This window comes from Ovis canadensis, chromosome 11, assembly GCF_042477335.2.
Source record: "Ovis canadensis isolate MfBH-ARS-UI-01 breed Bighorn chromosome 11, ARS-UI_OviCan_v2, whole genome shotgun sequence".
In the NCBI taxonomy this organism is placed as follows: domain Eukaryota; kingdom Metazoa; phylum Chordata; class Mammalia; order Artiodactyla; family Bovidae; genus Ovis; species Ovis canadensis.
Window position 1 is genome coordinate 70,193,390 of NC_091255.1, and position 20,628 is coordinate 70,214,017.

The 20,628-nt window shown below is 51.2% G+C and overlaps 1 protein-coding gene across 15 annotated transcripts in view; it reads right to left on the reverse strand.

Moving 5' to 3' along the window:
- Positions 1–1,710: 1,710 nt before the first annotated feature.
- Positions 1,711–20,628, reverse strand: part of CEP112 (centrosomal protein 112) — a 314,145-nt gene continuing 295,227 nt past the window's right edge. For all 15 annotated transcript variants that reach the window (XM_069542343.1, XM_069542341.1, XM_069542336.1 and 12 more), the window contains 3 exons: positions 6,339–6,440; positions 3,149–3,213; positions 1,711–2,160 (listed from right to left, as the gene is read on the reverse strand). In XM_069542343.1, coding sequence (XP_069398444.1) covers positions 2,157–2,160; positions 3,149–3,213; positions 6,339–6,440 — 171 coding nt within the window. In that variant the 3' untranslated portion in view covers positions 1,711–2,156. The remainder of the gene's footprint in view (positions 2,161–3,148; positions 3,214–6,338; positions 6,441–20,628) is intronic.

Sequence of the window (20,628 nt, forward strand, 5' to 3'; positions counted from 1 at the left end):
CAGAGCCGCTAATAACTGCCAGAAATGCAGCTGAATCAGGTACTGGTGATGAACAGTTGATCTTCCACCAGAGAAAAGGAGGACACCGCAGACGGCTTTACAGTGAGGCGCACTGTCTCTAAGCTATTTCCTGGGCACTCACTTCCTCTCCCAGGAACCACGGAAATACTGAGTGGCCCCCTTGGCAAGGAATTTGCAACGGGCTAAGCGCAGTCTTTCCCTCCCTCCCTGTATCAGAGAATGTTCACAGGAGCATCCGTGTCGGCCACCTGATTCCGGCCACACAGAACCCAGCAGACCAGAGTCTCAGTCCCCTGACTCCCAGAGCGAAACAGGATCTGGGTAATGTCAAAGGTCCACCCGCGTTTGTAATTTCATAACCCTTGAAATAAGGAAAAGAAAGAATAGCAGGCAACTTTCCAAGACACCTACTGATATTTACTCACAGAGAACAAATACTCCGAGTGGGAGCCGGGCTTGAGCGTGCGACACCATCGGCAAAGCGCTTTCACGTCAAGCCGCTAATAACCATCCTGCCTGACGAAACCTGCTGCCCGTCGGCCGCTGTCCACCGTCCGGACAGGAGAACTGAAAACCAGTCATGGCGTCACGATGGCTCCCTTTCAGGCGCTGAGTCACAGTCTGGCACCAACTGCCTTCCCTTGTCAGGTCGTCGTCACAGCACCCACACAATTTCCCTTTTTCCCAAACAGTCTTTAGGCCGGCGCTACCATTTATTTTACAGGCAAGGAAAACCCGAGCTTCCAGAGCACAAAGACTTGTGTTCCTAGAGGAGGGGCCGGGGAACCTCTGCAGGCAGCGAGGTGCCGGCTGAGACAGCTCAGTGCAAGAGCTGGAGGCCGCTCACCGCCTGTGGCCAGCAGGCAGCGGTCAGGCTGACCCGGGCCTGGCTTTGGACGCGGCTGTAACATCTGCTCCCTTATCATCCCCGCGTCTCAGTCACGCACAAAATGGGTAATTAATAATCCTCAGGCAGCAGAAGATGACGATGGGCGTGGGAAAGAGAAAAGAATTTGAAAAACTGTAAATAAACGTCCTGCCCTGTCCTTTCGCAGTAAACCAGATGACTCCGGCCTCACCCACAGCCCAGATTTTTCGAGCGGCTCAGAGGGCCTGAGGCATGCACCACAGCCAAGCAAGCAAATGCGACCATCCGCTGCAGTTCAGCATTTCCTTGGCAAGGTGGGGCTGACCCGCGAGTACAGAGCTGCTTCCTGGCTTCTGGGTGGGCACTAAAATGCCAGATTCTCTCCGCAAGGATGGCGGACCCGGCAAACTCATTCCGCCATCACTTGCCAGGGTGCTGAGCAGCCTCCCAACCCATCTCGACATTCGGAGGCTTCCGTAAGGAGCATCCATTGAGGTTATAATTGAACCACAGCCATAAAATCAGAGATCAAGCAGGTAACAGTAAAACCACAGCTGCCACAAAAAGTCGTACCCTAATCGGCCTCTAGAGGCCAGATGAGATTGGAGACCAACATGACAGGGACTTGGACTCATGTCAGTTGACTCAGCGATTTTTATTCTAAAGAAACACGCTACGTATCAATGTGATCTTTGACCTGACATAGGATATTTTTTCCCCATAGCACGATTTGAGATGGTCAGTATTTTCCAGAGAAAAAAATACCATGTCATCTTTAGTCTAGCATATGAGGTGCAATAAAAATGTAGAAATAAAATTGATAAGTACAAAATAATATTTTAATAATATATGAACATGAAGATAATGCAAACATGTTAAAAATACTGATATGCTACAAACGTGATTAGGAGCAGCGGCAACTGGTAAAATTCTATGCAAAGGCATCCATGAGGCACTGCGACGAGTCATCTTTCTCCCAAACCAGCAATTCTCAGGACACACTCAAATGCACACAAATATGGAAAGTGGAAATAAAGGAATGTTAAAATAAAAAAAAAAGGCAGACACACAAAACCAGCCATTGCTGTATGAGTGATGGACGTTTTTATGATCTTAATTACACTTAAGTATCAAAAAAATGCCACTGGTCTCACAGTTTACTGAAACAATATCCGAATCTTCAAACCTGCTGGAAGAAATGTGCAGTGCAGCTGGGACGGCTGGATCCACCGCTCTCTCCGGGGTGACCCGGGGGGTCTCCACACGGTCACCTGAAAGGCAGAACCCAGAGTTAGGGCTTTCTTGGCGTCCGGGCCCATCCGAAGTCACATATGCTCTAGTTCAGGAGGAGCTGGATGTGGGGTGGGAGGGCTGCTTGATGTCAAAACTTCAACATCAACACCCAGAAGGATCAAGTCCTCTCTATACCAAGGAACAGAAGCTTTTGAAAAGTCAGCAGTCACGAAGTTTTCACTTTCTAAAAACGATCGAAGTCTAGCTGATTTACAGTGCTGTGTTAGTTTCACGTGGGTAGCACACTGATCGTGTGTGTGTGTGTGTGTGTGTGCTTTCTCCGATTCTCTCCCCTCAGAGGCTGTGGCGAGACATTGAACACGTTCCCGAGTGGCACAGTAGGCCGCTGTTGTTTACTGGAGTCACGAATGGCAGTGTCCCCGGGGTTTTTACTTTTAATTCAGGGCCAGACAAACGGCTCAGCTTTTCACTGAACAGGGGGAGGGCTGCTGGGGCAGGTAAACGCAACCCAGGTCAGCGACGTCTTGAGAACCTTTGACCAGAACGGTCTCCTCCGTTCCTGAGAGGGGGGCCCTGGGGACACCGGGGTCCTGGCCAGCGTGGTGCCATCACTGAGCCTTTATCTCTGGGGCTGGGAGCTCCTGTGTCCACGCTGAGTGCAGGGGGCGTGGGCCCTGAAGTGGTGGGCGACCAGGGCCGCGTCAGCCCACCGTCTCAGGAGGGAGGCCTGCTCCTTGAGCTGCAGCTGGGCTTGCAGAGCACGCCCTGTCCTGACCCTGCAGCAGCCCAGGCCCGTCAGGTGCCGCTGGCCCTTGTTAAGCAGTGCCGATCGGGCACGAAGGTGACGCTGGGGCAGGGGCAGGGCTCCTCCCCTACAGGCACTTTACTAAGAACTAGTCTTTTTCTAGCACTCGTAGGTTTGTGCCTTTCAATGAAGACTAGCTCCCAGGCAGGAGACCCCCAGGTGAAACGCAGACTGGTCAGGAGACCCGCGGGCAGCCATACCTTCTGCTTTGGTAGGCGGTCAGCTCATCCTGTAGGACAGACGCCCGCTTCTGCAGGAAGTTAACCTGGAAAAGAGGCCCTGGGTGAGAGGAGGTGCGGGCAGTTTCCTTGGCGACACGGAGGGTCGCTGACCCCCGGGTGAAACACAGGCCCCTGGGAACCTGATGCTGCGGCTCCATGTTTGACCACATCCACGCCCCCCTTCCCCCTTGCCCCCCCCCACGCCATCAGAGGCTGCAGAGGTGGGTCCACAGCCCGCGCCGCAGAGACCAGGGGGCCGGCCCGTCCTGGCGGCTTCGTCTCCGCCTCCTCCATCACCGCCTTCCGCCCCGTGTCCTCCTGATCGCTGGCCTTGACACAGGCCTCTTGCCCACGGCCCAGTCCCGGGCTCAGGGTCTCGGCTCCGGCCCACCTCGACGCCTCTGGCTGCGAGCCGGTCAGCTGCCCCGTTCTGTGTTCTCTGTTAGCACTTATGCAGCTGCCTGTGCAAGAGCCCTTCTGTGTGGGGTGGGTGGCATGGGAACATCTGTGTGCCCCCGTGTCCTTTTCAGGGCAGAGACGTGGCTGGCACCCCCAGCTGCTGACGGAAGGAACGAGTGAGCAGGAAGCAACCCGCCGCCTGCCGGGACCCCCTGGGGCTGCAGAGGCGGTGCTCTGCTGTACACGGTGCTTGGATGAGGCCAGCCTGGGCTCAGTTCCTGGCGTGGCTCCCACGGCCTGTGACCTGGGGTGAATGACAGCCACTTGCCAAGGTCATGAGATGTCACGAAGCGACCGATGCTGGGGCAGGTGCCTAGTACGGAGCTCTGGGTCGGTACCTCCCGTGGCCCCTGCCCTGAGAGCCCGCGCCAGTAGAGCTGGGGCGAGAGGCGTGGGGACCTGAGCTGTCCCCAGGCCTGCAGGGTGCGGCCGCAGGGTCCCGAAGCGCAAAGCTCCGGCTCCGCCACTGCATGATTAAAGACACCTGTGTCAGGTGGAAACTCAAAGGCACCGTGTACAACCACGCAGGGGTCGTTTTCTGATGACTGACACTGCCGCTGAAGGCAACCAGAGTCGGTGGCATCCGATCACTTCGGAACTGTGTACTCTCGCCCCTGGTCTGAACGGAAAGCATGGTGACGGTGGCTCCTGAGCCACAGTTACACAGGAGAGGCCAGCTGGCAAAGCAGAAAGCCTGCCTGCAGGAGCAGCGTGTGGGGCTCGTCTCAAGGGGTGCACGCCTCACCCTGGCCTCAAGTTTACCTGTTGCTCCAGCGTGCCCCGGGACAGTTCCCATGGTCCACGGATGTCTACCTCCCTGCCGCCACCGTGCTTTGCGATCAGAATTCCAACAATTTTCACAAACATGGGCACCTGTGCTTTCAAACCGAATCTTCCTCCTGTCTGGCCTGGGACTCTGCTGTGCAGCTGCTGACTTGGGGCCCACATGCGGCCGACAGCCCTTGCCTTCTGGGCCAACGTCCAGTTTTAGGCGCTGAAGTATGACTGGTGACAGAAGTTCTGCAGGTGGAGATCAGATTTCTGTCTTTCTAAAACAACAGCTCCTCTGAAGGTGCTAGGTCCCACACAGCCCGCCCCAAGGAAGGGCTCCTACGCACTGCAGGGAGAACGCGCCTGAAGGAGAGCTTCTCACGTGAGTAAAGGTGACCTGGCCCTCGCTAAGGGCTTCCCCGGTGCCTCAGGGGCAAAGAATCCGCCTGCAACGCAGGAGGCAGGGACGCGGGTTTGATCCCTGGGTGGGCAAGATCCCCTGGAGGAGGGCAGGGCAACCCACTCCAGTGTTCTTGCCTGGAGAATCCCATGGACAGAGGAGCCTGGAGGGCTGCAGTCCTGGGGTCGCAGAGTCGGACACGCCTGAGAGACTGAGCGTGCGCGCAGCCCCTTGCAGGCTAACACTCTCCTGCCATGTCTCTTCTGTTGGTAGGCGTGAGTACGGCCAGACTCCTTAGCTCCACAAGTGGGAGCCAGCTGCAGCACAGGGATGGATGGAATGGGCCTCTCATCTTGAGGTAAGAGGCTTTTACTGAGGGATCCGGAAAGGCACAGCTGCCATGCGCCACGCATCCGCCTCTCACATGCGGACAGACGATGTGAGTGTCCTTAAACTGGGTGATCAGTTTTCTTTGTAAATATATGTATTGGGCACCTTCTCTGTGGCAGGCACTGTTCTTGGCACAGAAAGCAGAGAAATTTTTCTCTTGCAGAACTTCTCTAGGGGAAAAAAGTATGTTTTAAGTTTCTAAGTGTTTTAGAAATGGGAATATGTGAACTCTTTTCTCATACTGAGTTAAAACATTTGATTTTTTAAGAAGTACCCATCTAAAATCTAAAAAGTTATGTATCTATAAAATATATACAACAATTTATAAAACGTGTTTTAGAGAAAACTTATGTAGGAGGTTTTTCGCACTCGTACTCAGCCACTGAGTCATGTTCGAGTCTTTGCGAGCCCATGGACTGCAGCCCACCAGGCTCCTCTGTCCATGAGATTCTCCAGGCAAGAATGCTGGAGTGGGCTGCTGTTTTCTCCTCCAGGTGATCTTCCCGATTCAGGGATCAACCTGAGTCTCCTGCACTGGCAGGGGGATTCTTTACCGCTGAGCCACCAGGGAGACCAGGAAGTTTTAGTATCAAAACTGAATTAGTATCAAAACTGAAGTCAATTTTATTTTTTATGAACTACCAAGAATCACACGTTTCAGCAGATATCTTTAACCAAACTGTTTGAACACCGTGTCATTACCTTGCTTTGATCTTAAAATGCATCTTCTTATCTCTAATAATCATATAAATACATCAGAATAAAAGCACTTCTAACCTAGCCCTGTGTTTTACTTCTTCACACATTCACATCATAAGAAGTTAGCAACGTGCTAACTGATTCCATTTCAGGCCTGGTACCAAGAATAAAAGGGTGAGTCTGTATTGGAATGTGGACTGTAAATAAAAGTAACCATAACTGAACTTTTCAATTTCAAGGATGCTTTCAAGAAAGTCTTATCAAGCAGAGAGTTCTTAAAATGGTCAGAAAAATTCTAAAACCTCCCCAAAACACAAAACACTTCATCCTGGGTACCAGGTTATTCCATGACACCACACTGATTTCTGGCACCAATTCAGAAGTAAGCTTATTAATTAAAACATGCATGCCACCTGAGCCCTCAGGACATTCCTGACTTCCAGTAATTACCTGTGACTTTAGGGAGGAGATGGTGTCTTCAAGTTCTTGTCTTAGAGATGCCGGCATCAACCCTTTAAATTTTGTTTCATATTCTTGTCGTATGTACGTTATCTAGAGCGAAAAGAACAGCAATTTTTTTTAAACCACAGAAATGACTGGTTTGAATTTAAGAAATGACTGAAAAATATCGTTACAAAGGTAAGTTTGTTACATGAGGTCAGAAGCCAGACAACTGGCATGCGATACGGGGAAGCGCAGTCACAAACTGGAAAGGTACCCAGTAGTCCTGGAGAGTCTGCGAGAGGCGGTCCCTGCAACAGCATTTTGTTTCCCTAAAATCCTTGCTAGCACAGTTTCAGCACAAAGTAAGGAGAACACTCGTCCTCTGCCCTCACGATGCACACACGATGCTGTTCCTACATCCTCTTCTCGTTTGGGGAGTGGATGGTGGTCACGCTACACTGTGTGTGCAGACGACCCATAGCGTGTGGCCAGGCGGCTCAGACACTCCCCCCACTGTCTCGGCGCCTGGGTGCTTGGTACCGCCACGATTACAAAGAAACAAGGGAAGGAAAACCTGCACAGCCACGTCTCTAAGTGTCCCCGAACACGCAGACCAGAGTAGAGCACCCTCGGCACCACGAGTGTGTCTGATTCATGAGTTTCCCTCTGCCTCCAGAATACATCCAGGTCTTATTCTGCTAACGGGTGGCCACTGGGCTCGTCAAGAAGATGGTGGCTCGTCAAGCTACAGACAGGCACTGAAGGTGGAGGGAAGTCTGGGAGCCCGTGTCTGAGCAGGATGGAGAGGCGTGTTGTATGTGGAGGACAGACTGGGAGCCCGTGTCTGAGCAGGATGGAGAGGCGTGTTGTATGTGGAGGACAGACTGGGAGCCCGTGTCTGAGCAGGATGGAGAGGCGTGTTGTATGTGGAGGACAGACTGGGAGCCCGTGTCTGAGCAGGATGGAGAGGCGTGTTGTATGTGGAGGACAGACTGGGAGCCGTGTCTGAGCAGGATGGAGAGGCGTGTTGTATGTGGAGGACAGACTGGGAGCCCGTGTCTGAGCAGGATGGAGAGGCGTGTTGTATGTGGAGGACAGACTGGGAGCCCGTGTCTGAGCAGGATGGAGAGGCGTGTTGTATGTGGAGGACAGACTGGGAGCCTGTGTCTGAGCAGGATGGAGAGGCGTGTTGTATGTGGAGGACAGACTGGGAGCCCGTGTCTGAGCAGGATGGAGAGGCGTGTTGTATGTGGAGGACAGACTGGGAGCCCGTGTCTGAGCAGGATGGAGAGGCGTGTCTGTGTGTGGAGGACAGTCTGGGAGCCTGTGTCCGAGCAGGATGGAGAGGCGTGTCTGTGTGTGGAGGACAGTCTGGGAGCCTGTGTCAGAGCAGGATGGAGAGGCGTGTCTGTGTGTGAGTCTGAGTGTGAGTGTCTTTCCTGCTGTCTTTCTCCAGCTCTGTTGACTTTTCTTTCTCCTAGTCTGAGATGCTGCGGAATTTGAAAATTTGTCGCATGTGTTGTGGGGACTTAACTGAGTATTAGAGCTGGATTGCAGTGCACCCCACAGACGATTCATTGGACACACCTGGAAACAGGCCCCAGACTATGAAAGTGAGTGCAACTGAGTTCAGTTAGACAAGTCAATGGACGTCTTGAGCACGTTAAAACTACTAGCCTTTAATTCCAAGTCTCTTACACTCGACTAAATTAAGGAAGAAATGTGCTCTAATGGTTCATTTCCGTACCTACTCAAGTCCTACGGCAAGTCCTCTTGAATGTAATTTTTAGAATTTTTGGCGAAGTATTTTTTTGAGGTATGTTATAATCTTCTGATTTATATCCAAAGGGAAAAGAAAAAGGGTGAAAATGATCTTCCCCACTGATGAAATGTTTGATTCTTCCCATTTTATCTTCTTGGACTTAAGTCCAATAGTAACATCTGTCAACTGACTTAAATGAAGGATAAACACCAAGAGAAACACATGACTGTAAATCAGACCTTAGGGGCCACCTTAGCAGGGCCTCACAGGCTACGCTATATTGGCTGTTTTTTTTTTTTTTTCATTCAGTGCTGGCTCTGGAATCTTGAGCTGCCACTCTTTTTCATTTTACGGAACAATTGTGTGCATCCGTTGCTGCCTATGCTGCCACGAGGGCGTCCCCAGTCGGGTCAAGCAGGGGCTACTCTCCAGGTGCTGTGTGTGGGCATCTCACTGACTGGCTTCTTGCTGCTGAGCAGGGGCTGTAGGCACATGGGCTCGGCAGGTGAGGCTCCTGGGCTCTAGAGTGGTTGTGGCCCACGGGCTTAGCTGCTCTGTGGGATGTGGGATGTGGGATTGAACCTGTGTCCCCTCGCCCTGTGTTGGCAGCAGATTCTCCACTGCTGAGCCACCAGGGAAGCCCCGACTGCCTGCCTTTAAAATTGCTCACGTTTGCTCCAGTTTCTCTGTCCCTGCTTGTTTGCAGTGTCTGCCCACAACCTGTCCGTGTGAAACACAGCTTGGCTGTTACAAAAACGATCCTGTCCACTTTCTCTCTCAGAAAGAAACAGAGGCATATCAGTGTGTTCTTTAAATGCTTTGCATTGCGAAGAACTATTTGTTTCAAAGAACTGTAATTTGTCTGAACCTTTTCCCTGCTTCTTGGGTAATTTCCCATTTGGTCTATGTTCTAATTTGATTTTTGCTTATATTCTTTCTCTCTCAACCTAACAAGGATCTTACGCTAACTCCTTTCTCTTAAAAACAGTGAAATTTTCATTTCTGAATGGCCAGTTTCTGCATGGGAGCAATTTTCCCGAATGTTGAGGTGGGGGAGTGAGCGGGGCAGCTGTGATTCACTGTTGCTTCTGCAGCACCTTTGACCAAACCTATCATTTCATCTTGCCTCAAGGAGAGCATGGCAGCCCACTCCAATATTCTTGCCTGGGAAAACCCATGGACAGGAGAGCCTGGTGGGCTACAGCCCACAGGGCCTGAAAGAGTCGGAGGCAACTGAGTGACTGAAAACCACAAAAGGCGTCTCTGCCGACCTCTGAACATGCATTGGGGTCCACAGGAAGCAGAGCTCACCCGAAGACACACAGCTGGGCGCCTGCGGCCAGCACCACACCTGGGCCAGGTGAGACAGGAAATGGGGGCCAGAGGGCAGTCCACCTTCAGGCTTTCGAGACAGGCTGGGGTTCTGGTGACGTCCCTGGTGGCCTAGTGGTTAGGCATCTGCACCTTCACTGCTGAGGATCTGATCTCTGCTAGGGGAACTAAGGTCCTGAATTGCCTTGTGGTGTGGCAAAAAAACAAAAAAAAACAAAAAAACCCAAAAAACCCAGAGGCTGCAGTTTCTGTTTTCACAGATCGGATCAACCAGTGCCTTGGCTTGGTCCGTTTGGACAGGCCTGAGAGTAGAGTTTCTGTTAGAAAAAGTCCGATTAAACTCTCTTTAAAAGCCTTGAGTGTGCTGCTCCTGGCTCAGACACAACCCACACGACCTGAAGACAGCGCTGGGAGAGGAGCTCGTGTGCTGGTCGAGCAGGAAGGCGGTGCCTCGTCTTCCTCATCATCATTCTCACCAACGTGCTTCTCCACGAACGGCTCTGTGCATTCTTCACAAAACTGTTGCCCACATCTTCTTTAAAACACACCAAGTCAACAAAGGTCAAATCCAGAGCAGGAAGATTTTGTTTGTATTAAAAATGTACTGAGATCTAGAAACGCATTCAGATGACGTCTGAGAAGAACTCACTGTGGAGAGTAAAGAAGAAAGCCCTCTGCCAGCGCTGGGGGCAGCGGGCTGCTCCGCCCTCCGTGGCACAGTGACACGACTTCAGCGACAGAGAAACATCACTCTCTAAAATCAGAAACAAAGACCCTAAACGCTGTGCGCTGATAACGTGACCAACAGTGATTCACACGGTCCTGCCTGTTTCTCGGTCCTTCAGGTAAAACATACTATGGTGAACATTTTAGCTGTCTCATCTATATGTGAAGACAGACAGCAAGGGTCTTTTCTTCCTTGGATGGAGTTCTGAGGTGTGTGCTTGCTTTATTTGTGACTGGTGGTGGCTGCTCTCAGGAGCATCTCTCTGGGCAACTCGAGTGGTGACTGAGACTTCCAGGCAGTTCCCTCCCTGCCCTGTACTTGCCCACGCATTTAGCACTGACCTTGGGCTTCCCTGCTGCCTCTGTGGTAAACGATCCACCTGCAAAGCAGCAGAGCCCGGTTTGATCTCTGGGTTGGGAAGATCCCCTGGAGAAGGGATAGGCTACCCACTCCAGTCTTCAGGCCTGGAGAATCCCATGGACTGTATAGAACATGGGGTTGCAAAGAGCTGGACACGACTGAGTGACTTTCACTTTCACTTTGGCAGCAACAAGTCTGAGATTTTGGAATAAAGATACTATTTCACCCTGCATTATGCCAACACTTTCCCTGCTCCCAACTATGGAAAATCTTTCCATAATACCTCCTCGATTTCAGTGACTTCTGTTGCTATATCACAGGCTTTGCAACGCCTGCTCTGCTGGCCCCTGGCCCTCTGGCTCCCTGGCAAGCCGGGCCCTCCCCCGCTGCTGGGACCTGGGGTCTGAGGCCCAGCATGTGGAAGCGGCTGGAGTTTTCTCCCAAGCTCAGCCCTGTCTTCAGACCTCGGGACCTGGGAGAGGCCAGCTTCATTAACCCCGTTCGGGCAGCCTGGCATTGCCCACTGTTCGAGGTCTGGTCAGGATGGAGGGCGGGCTGTGACACAGGAGCGGCGGGGACAGGCGCTTCCTCTTCTGTGGTGCGAGCCTGGAAATGCAGGCCAGGAGCTGCTCGCGGTCGGCCCGCAACCACAAGGAAGCGAACTCGCCGAGAATGGAGCCAACGATAAGGAAACAGCCTCAAAACGGAGCGCGAGCCCCTGGCTTTTGGTCACATAACTTGAGTAATTGGATTAGGCCTCCCTTGAAGCCAGCACTGCGTCTCAGTTACACGGAACAAAACATTCTCATTGTTTAAGCCAGTGTGAGTTTCAAGCAGCTATTTCTACTGGATTACGTGAAAACTGCCAGGGCCTGGACTGTGTGCCCGATGACGAGCCGGCCCGGCCGTCCAGCCGGGGATGAGGATGCCCGGTGACGACGCGGCGCTGGCTGGCGGCCCGGGGGGCTCAGCCTGACCGAGCCACCGCTGTCGCCAGCCTCCTTGCCCACCTAGCGTCCCTGCTCCCAGTAAGGGGGAGTGCTCCCCCATCTCTCTTGCTGACTCAGCCAGACGGGACACACTCGTTCCGCTGGGCCTCTGGGCCAGACGCCGGCTCGGGGCGGCCCTCGCAGCCTGCTTTCTTCACCAGAGGCTGCAGAGAGGGAACGACGACCACCACACACACACAGTCTTGATGGGGTCAGCTACAAATTCCCGCCGCGGCCTCGGCGGCCCCTCTGCTCCTCTCTTCTCTGGGCACCGTCGCGGCCTTGCCCACACGCCTTCATTGACGAGAGACTGTTGTGCCCAGCAGCCCACTCGCTGGTGGTCGGCCAGCGGCCCGCCCGGGACCCGCCTGGCGGAGGTGTGCACAGAAAGTGCCCCGGTTCACGGGCCTCAAGCGGAGGGCTGAGTGCTCTCTGCGGCTCCTGCCGCCGCGAGCAAGGTACGAACAGATGAAGAGCCGCGATGGAAGGACGGGTCCCCTCGCAGCAAGCCTTGCCCGATCTCCCCAAAACCACTGACTGGCTTCACGAGAGAAATTCCAATGGTCGCCTCTGTTTTCACGCTAAAGCACTGGGAACAAACACTGGGAACTCCAACCGATGAAGGGAAGCGCACCCACCCGAGCGCTCCCGAATGAGCGGCAGAGGCCGACTCCAGGCCCTCGCCCCTCTGCACTTTTCTCCCCTCACCGCAGAGGTCACGTGAACGAAGCACGCGCTTTCTTCCCTTTGGATTCTCAGGGTACTCTTGAAGCACGGGCACCTGGTCTGAGGGGATGTCACATGGAGTCGGAGGAGTGTCTGGGAAACACCTCACACCTGGCCTTGCACCGCTGGCCTGGAAGCACCCGGAGCACACGGCTGGTTCTGGGCACCTGGGGCGCGCGGGGTGGGCCAGGCTGCAGCCTCAGGGGGAACCCACGCCTGGCACTGCCTCTAGGAACAAGATGCTGGAGTCACTTCTTTGTACCAGTGTCGTGACCTCTATAATACTTCTTAAACAGAGGACAAAGATGGGCCCACTAAGCCTTGACCAAGATTTAAATCCGACCTGACAGAATTGAAGCCCAGGAGTCTAAGGAGGCAAGAGGTTGAATGAGCTTAGGAAAACGCCCAGGGAGCCACTTGGAGAAACCCAGGGAACTGGAGTGACCACAGTTTCAGGGCAATGGGTGGGGGAATAAAGCAGTATTTTCTGAGTTGGTATCTGTTAGAGGATTGACTAAAACTGTGACTAAAATTACTGGGGATTTAGGGTGGTGGTAATTAATTCTAGGAACAGTTCAGTTCAGTCACTCAGTCATGTCCAGCTCTTTGCAATCCTATGGACTGCAGCATGCCAGGCTTCCCTGTCCATCACCAACTCCTGGAGCTTGCTCAAACTCATGTCCATTGAGTTGGTGATGCCATCCAACCATCTCATCCTCTGTTGTCCCCTTCTCTGCCTGCCCTCAATCTTTCCCAGCATCAGGGTCTTTACCAATGAGTAGGTTCTTTGAATCAGGTGGCCAAAGTATTGGAGTTTCAGCTTCAGCATCAGTCCTTCCAATGAATATTCAGGTCTGATTTCCTTTAGGATTAACTAGTTTGATCTCCTTGCAGTCCAAGGGACTCTCAAGAGTCTTCTCTAACACCACAGTTCAAAAGCATCAATTCTCCAGCACTCAGCCTTCAATATGGTCTAACTCTCACATCCATACATGACTACTGGAAAAATCATAGCTTTGACTAGATGGACCTTTGTTGGCAGTCATGTCTCTGCTTTGCAATATGCTGTCTACGTTGGTCATAGCTTTTCTTCCAAGGAGCAAGCATCTTTTAATTTCATGGCTGCAGTCACCATCTGCAGTGATTTTGGAGCCCAAGAAAATAAAGTCTGTCACTGTTTACATTGTTTCCCCATCTGTTTGCCATGAAGTGATGGGACCGGATGCCATGATCTTAGTTTTTTGAATGTGGAGTTTTAAGCCAGCTTTTTCACTCTCCTCTTTCACTTTCATCAAGAGGCTTTTTAGCTCCTCTTCACTTTCTGCCATAAGGGTGGTGTCATCTGCATATCTGAGGTGATTGATATTTCAGGTCTGTGTTAAATTTCATACATCCAAACAACATGGAAAGGGGATGAAGATGAGCTCTGATATTTGAACACTGAGGATAAACCTGTAGGACCTCAAAGATGGAGGCAGTGTCAGAGGCCATGTGGCAGGGCTCTCCAGGGTCTCCCTCTGCCTGGGAAGGTCTGCCCAGCAGCTCCCTGCCCTTCAGATGGGGCCCTGGACGCAGGACACTTAGGGATGTCACTGAATTTCAATAAAATAAAAGTTGGTGACGAGCCCATTTGGGACATTTCAGTTTTGATTCGTAAACAGCTCTCACATCGGGCCTTGCTCCTGACCAGCTGGGGCCTCCAGGTGTGCAGTGTCCAGCACGCACAGTAAGTGCGACTCCAGGTCTGGAACCTCCTACCCACACCCAGGGGCCCTTGTTTCCCCAGCAACTTGTATTTCAGCCGTTTTCTTCTCATAACTCCGATCCCCAACCTGGAAAACCCTCAGTCTGTAGTTAAGTACTCAGAGTCCATATAATTCATAATCACGAAGGCAAAGAAAACCCTTAAACTGCCCAAGTGCATGTAGCTTCTGAGGAGCAGCATTCCTGGGATTTCAGAGGCTGACAAGGAATCAAGCGCCTCCGACACCGCCAGGCAGACCCACGGCCGCACCTCCCAGGCGGGCCGGCAGGGCGTCTCCCGCTCTGCTGCTGCTGGAATGTCTCTCGTTCCCCTGCTCGCGGTCCAGCACTGCTGGTCCACGGAGGACGGGCTGGCGCTCGGCCCAGGACAGGCGTGGAGGCTCCCCTGGCTGCCCGCCAGCGCGTGGGGCCCGAGGGAGTGACGGTGCTGTGCCCCACGTGGGGGAGGCTCCGCGCGCGTCACACGCACACTACACGTGTAAGCGTGTGTGTGTGTGTACCGGCATGCACGTGGATGCACGCGTGTGTGCATTCCTGCCACACTACACCCTCTGCCCTCATGGGCATCTCAGTCCAGCGGGAAGGACGAGCACGCACACAGGTCGTTGTAACGAAGGCGTGGGTTCAAACTCCACAGATTCTCTCGGAAAAGCGGGAGCTCTCAGGCACCGGGAAGGGAGCCTGGCGCTGCAGGTGGGAATGTAAACTCGTGCAGCTTCTGTGGAGGAGAGAGTGGAGGCTCCTCAGCAAACTGAAAATAGAGCTACCATATGACCCTGAACCCCCCTCCTGGGCATATATCCAGGGAAAACCATACTCGGAAAAGACACGCACCCCAGTGTTCACAGCGGCACTGTTTACGGCGGCCGAGACATGGGAGCAGCCTCAGGGTCCACCGACAGACGACGGCATAGAGAAGATGGGGTGCAGACACGCAGCGGACTGCGTCTCGGCCGTGGAAAAGAGTGAGGCGATAGATAACACACTGCTCTGGCTGGGGTGGATATATTCAAACAAGTGTCAGGGTGTCTCTGAAAACAGGGACAACTGTTCAGAGAAAATAAAGGGAACGCCTGGCAGTCCATGCCTGCGCCAAAGCAAAGCTGCCGTGACACACTCGGGAATAAACCCAATAAGACAGGTACACTGCCCACAGGAGAAGACAGCTCAGCTGCACTGAAGATTCGGAAGGAGGCCCAGTGAACTGAAGATTCGGAAGGAGGCCCAGTGAAACGCAGACAGATGCAAACGCATCAATTCTCCGAAGACTGATTGGTGAAGTGCAGTAAGAGTGACTCTAAGCCAACCCTCGGTGAGATTTTAAAACATGTAAGGTATTGTGAGACTCGTATGAAAGTACTGATGCTCAAGGATAAGTAAGACAATCCTAAACAATGACGAGAGAAGGTGTTCCCTACAGATGACAAGCGGCTCTGCACGGTGCTGTTGTGAGCGGATTACATGTAGCAACTGACAGCTTCTCAACAGTTTTATGAGGTGGGTTTAATTATTAACCCATTTTCAGGACGGGGAAACCTAGACCAAAAAAGTAAGCTGATTTGTGAGGCGTGGCAGTGGCAGAGCTGGGATCTGAACCCTGGCCCTGGGGCTCCGGAATCCATGCCTCCGAGCACCATACCCTGTGACTCATCTTGGCACAGGAAGCTGATGGTCAGGAAAGAATACAAAGTCCCAAGCAGACTCACGTACAAATGGAAAATCTCACTGTCGACAAAGCAGCGTTTCCAGTAAATATCTCAGTCCATAAATGGTTCCAATAACTGGGTATATTTTTAGAAATAAATTAAGATGCCTGTACCAGTTCTAGGGTTGCTGTGACAAACAACCACAAACGTAGCAGCTTGAAACAGCACAAGCCCAGCACCTCCCAGTTCCAGAAGGCTGAGGGGCTCCTGGCCCCTCTGCTCTGGTCTTGTGAGGCAGAAAGTGAGGGCCAGACTCTCACCTGGAGGCGCTCTTTGAGGCTGTGGACAGAGTTCAGTTCGCTGCAGAGCGGTGCTCCCCGCCCTGCTGGGTGTCCCCTGGGCCCTCCCTCGGGCCCTGCACCTCTCTGAAGCTCTCTGGCCCCACCTTAGTCACTGCCTTCTGCCTCCAGCCAGAGGGGCCTCTGCCCTTGATGTAGCCACGTGCTTAGACTGAGCTCACTGCCTGCGTGATCCGAGATACCGCCTCAGCTTCACACTCACCGGCTCTTCACTTAGCTGCCTCGGCAGACTCTCTTCTGATGTATATATTCACAAGGTCCACAGATGAGAGAATGGGCCTCTCCTTGGGGGAACATTCTATTATAATCCTCATGCCATACGGTATATGACAGTAAATTTGAGGTGGATTAGAGAGTCAAAATGCATAAAACAAAACTCAGTAATAATGGAAAAAAATAAAAGAGAATATATTTTATAATCCTGGGGGAGGGAGGACCTTCCTAAGCAAGCTTAGAAATCATAAAGGAAAAAACAGAAGATAATGTTCTCAAAAATTAAAATGCTAGATAAAGAGATTAAAGGTAAGCAACTAGGACAAAGCACTTGCAACATATTTAACAGATCACTAGTAGAGTTCATGTGAAACTGAATTTCTATAGATCAAATTAGAAAACCAAGTCGACAGAAGAGACTAGCAATGATGCGATTGAGTAATTCACAGGAATGTAGGTGCAGATGGCCCCTGACCGATGATGGAGCGACTTCCAGTTTCCTGTTTCACAGCGGTGTGAAGGCGATACACATTCAGTGGAAACCATACTTTGGATTTTGGTCTTTTCTAGGGCTAGTGATACAACCTTGCTGCAATGCTGGGCAGCGGCTCCTGGTCAGTCATGTGATCACGAGGGTAAACAGCCAACATTCTTATAACCTTTGTGTCCCAACAAACCATTCTGAAAGAATTTCACTTTCAGGGCAGTGTTCAATAAATTGCACAAGATATTCAACACTGTTATAAATTAGGCTTTGTGTTAGGTGACTTTACCTGACTGTAGGCTAATAGAAGTGGGTTTGGAATATTAGATGAATTTTCAGCTTGTATTGTCAGCTTCAGTGGGTTCATCAGGACACAACCTCATCCTAAGTCAAGGGAGCTCTGTGGTGGATTTCCGCTTCTAGTAACGAGTCTCTACCAAGTCTGCTTCAAGCTATCAGGGAACCAGGAGGGCAGGGAAGGGTTATGGGGCCAACCCAGAGAGGAGAGAAATGCAGAGAACCGGGGAGTCTGGCTTTGGGGACATTTGAACAGGGGCTACTGCCAATTCTAGGTTGGCCCGTCAGAGGTTGAGAAGCTGAGCAGATCTTTCAACAGCCTCACAAGAAGCCAGGGAGACATAAACCACCTCCAGGGCTCACTGCAGGGGAGTGCTCGGTAAGACCCAGGCTTCTGGGTGGAGCCCCTTGGGCTGCACCCTAGGAGTGGCAGTGAGCTGGACACAGACCATCCCTCCCCAGATGGAGGCCCACCTAAATGGACTACGGTTGTTTCAGATGGAAAGGGCACTACCTGCCTACCGAGAAGCAAATGTAAATTCTCTCCAGAGAAAATGACCATCATCTTAGGACTCCAATTATTCCTATCAAGTTCTATATGAAATATCTGGCACACTCTCAAAAGTAGGCTCGTGAGAAGCCAAGGCCACGTGACCAGAAGCTGGGAAAGAGACGCAGCGAAATGAGGACCACGCAGATCCTCGTGACGGCCATCAGACCCGGACGTTAAAAGAGCCAGAGTAGACGTGCCCAACAGGGTTAGGGGAAGAGTGCCGAGCTCCAGCACAGAACAGGAAGCTAAGCAAGGATCAAAGCAGAAACTCTAGCTCTGGAATATACAACAGTTAAAATTGAGAATGAGTGCAGCAGCAGGTTAGACACAGCTAAGGAGAGACTCAGTGAAGAAGAAGGTAGATTAAGAAAAATAAGCACAATCAATACAGACCACAGGAAATACAGTTAGAAGGTGAGGAGTACACCTGTTTATGCGTATATATAAAACTATAGTCTCGAACAGAGAAGGGAGCACTGGGCAGAAGTTAAAATAGAAATTCCGATACCACGGCCACTGAGGAAAGTACATCCACAAATAACTGAGAATCTGGCAGCAAAAAATCCTTAGGCCCAGATAGCTTAATCTACCAAACATTTTCAGGATGAAATAATTATCAGTATTACACAGATTCTTCCAGAAAACAGATAAAGAGGGAACACGCCAGTTTGTCTTATGAGACCAGCAAACTTTGACACCAAAATCGAATAAGATCATCACAGTAAAAGAAGACTGTAAGATAATGTCATTCATAAGCATAGATGTAAAGATTCTAAGCAAAATACTAGTGAACCCAAATCCAGCAAAAGGTAAAAAGGAAAGTCTTCATGATCAAATGAGGCTTATTCTAGAAATGCAACATGGATTTAGCATTAGAAAATCTATGAAGTCCACTGCATTACTAGAATAAAGGACAACATTCATACAATTATCTCAAAAGATGGAAGGGAGGCATTTAAGAAACATCCATTTATAATTTTAAAAAGAAAAGAGATTTTTGGTAAGAATAGAAGGAAGTTCCCTAAATATGATAAAGGAAGTCTATGCAAAAAGTCAACTGTCTTTTTCAGTACCAGCAACAAACTGAGAAAATGAAATTTAAAAAATAACATCATTTAAAATAGCATCATAACACGTCAAATTGCTATTATTGTTGTTTAGTTGCTGACTCATGTCTGACTTTTTTGACCCCCTGGACTGTAGCCTGTCAGGCTCCTCTGTCCATGGGATTCTACAGGCAAGAGTACTAGAGTGGGTTGCCATTTCCTCCTCCAGGGGATCTTTCCAACTCAGGGACTGAACCCCGTCTCCTGCATTGCAGGCGGATTCTTTACTGTCTGAGCCACCAGGGAAGCCCAATTCTGTATAGAAATCCACAAGGTGATTTACAAGGAAAGCATGTTCAAGCGGTCTTTCACACTTCTGCATTTTCCCCTGTATTAAAAAAACCAGCCTTTCTCCTTTATTCCTGATGTAGACGGACGTGCATCTAATGTCTCTGAAATACCTCTGCTCTGTCACTCACTGGACAACAGTTTCCGTTGCTTCTACCTCAAAACAGCCCTTCCTCAACAGGAAAAGGAGATCTTTTCTGGCTGGACCACAGCAGAAAAGGAACTGCAAGTAAGGCTTAGACTGTTTGACACTCTTTTCTGAATGTGATGAGCACAATAAATAGTCATCAAACACTTATCTCTCCTTACCATGCTGACTCACCCTCTCTCACCATCTCTGTGTTTTATCTCTGCTTTTTCTTCCTCAGTTCCATGAATTAAGGGCTTAGTAACTGCCAGTGAAGTATGCCTTGACAGGACAGGGCCAGGAACGCAGCCTTCTTGCTTTCCTGGGAGACGATCCTCCATCCCCCAGGCGAATGCTCGATCACTGTCCTTGTCCACCAATTCTGTAAGGTGGGACACAGCCAAAGCTGGTTTTCAGCTTTTGTCCCTGCCTTTTTGAGAGACCTTTAGACAGCAAGATGAAACCAGGGAATCCTAAAGGAAATCAACCCTGAATATTCATTGGAAGGACTGAAGCTGAAGCTGAAGCTCCAATACTTTGGCCACCTGATGCGAAGAGCTGACTCACTGGAAAAGACCCTGATGCTGGGAAACACTGAAGGCAGGAGAAGGGGACGACAGAGGGTGAGACAGTTAGATGGCATCTGCGGCTCAATGGACATGAGTTTGAGCCAGCTCCGGGAGATAGTGAAGGGCAGAGAAGCCTGGTGTGCTGCACTTCATGGGGTCACAAAGAGTTGGACAGGACTGAGCGACTGAACAACAATTATTTACTCATTTGGATCCATTATTTTTGGATTTTAAAAACTAATTTTAAAAAAGACTAAAATTAAAGACAAAACCACCTTAAAAAAATGAAATCAAACCAAAAGACGTGAGAGCGTGTGATCACGTCCCTTCCCCACCGGCGGCAGGGAATGAGTCCCAGCCCCGGGCGCTCAGCCTGGCTTTGAACCCGGCAGCCCAGGTCAGAGTTCAGAGCCCGTGTACCCGGCGGCTGGACCCCCGCTTCATCCCCCGTCCGTGTTCCATGAGCGGCTGTGGTGATGCAGGGGGTGCGGTGCTGGCACTTGGCTCTGGGACGTCAGCAGGAGCAGGAGGTTGAAAGCACACACGGGGCACGCGGGGACCTGCCTACCCCCCTCGAGTGAAGGCCAACACAGAGGGACTCTCAGGAGAGCAGTGGCGGAGCGTGGGGCCGGCTCACCCCCCGGAGCCGCTCTGAGTTGCCACAGAAGCGGCTCTGTGGTCACCGCGCATGACTTCCTGTGGCGGTTTTGGGTACAAGTGGGTTGACTTGCTTTGCCATGAAAATCTCCTAGAATAATGATTTACAAGGCATGGTTTGATGAAATGCACGCTTCAAGCGTTTTTCAGAAAACAGGGGGCAAGAATTCAAACTCTCATTGAGAATAAGATGTGGCCAAAGTGAAATGTGGTTCTGTCTCTCATAACAACTTACATTTTACAACAATGTATCATACCAGCTGTCTTGGGAACAAAGGAATCAGCCTGAATTTTGTAAATAAACTGTGGTTATTAAAGCTACTTGAAAGAAGCCAGA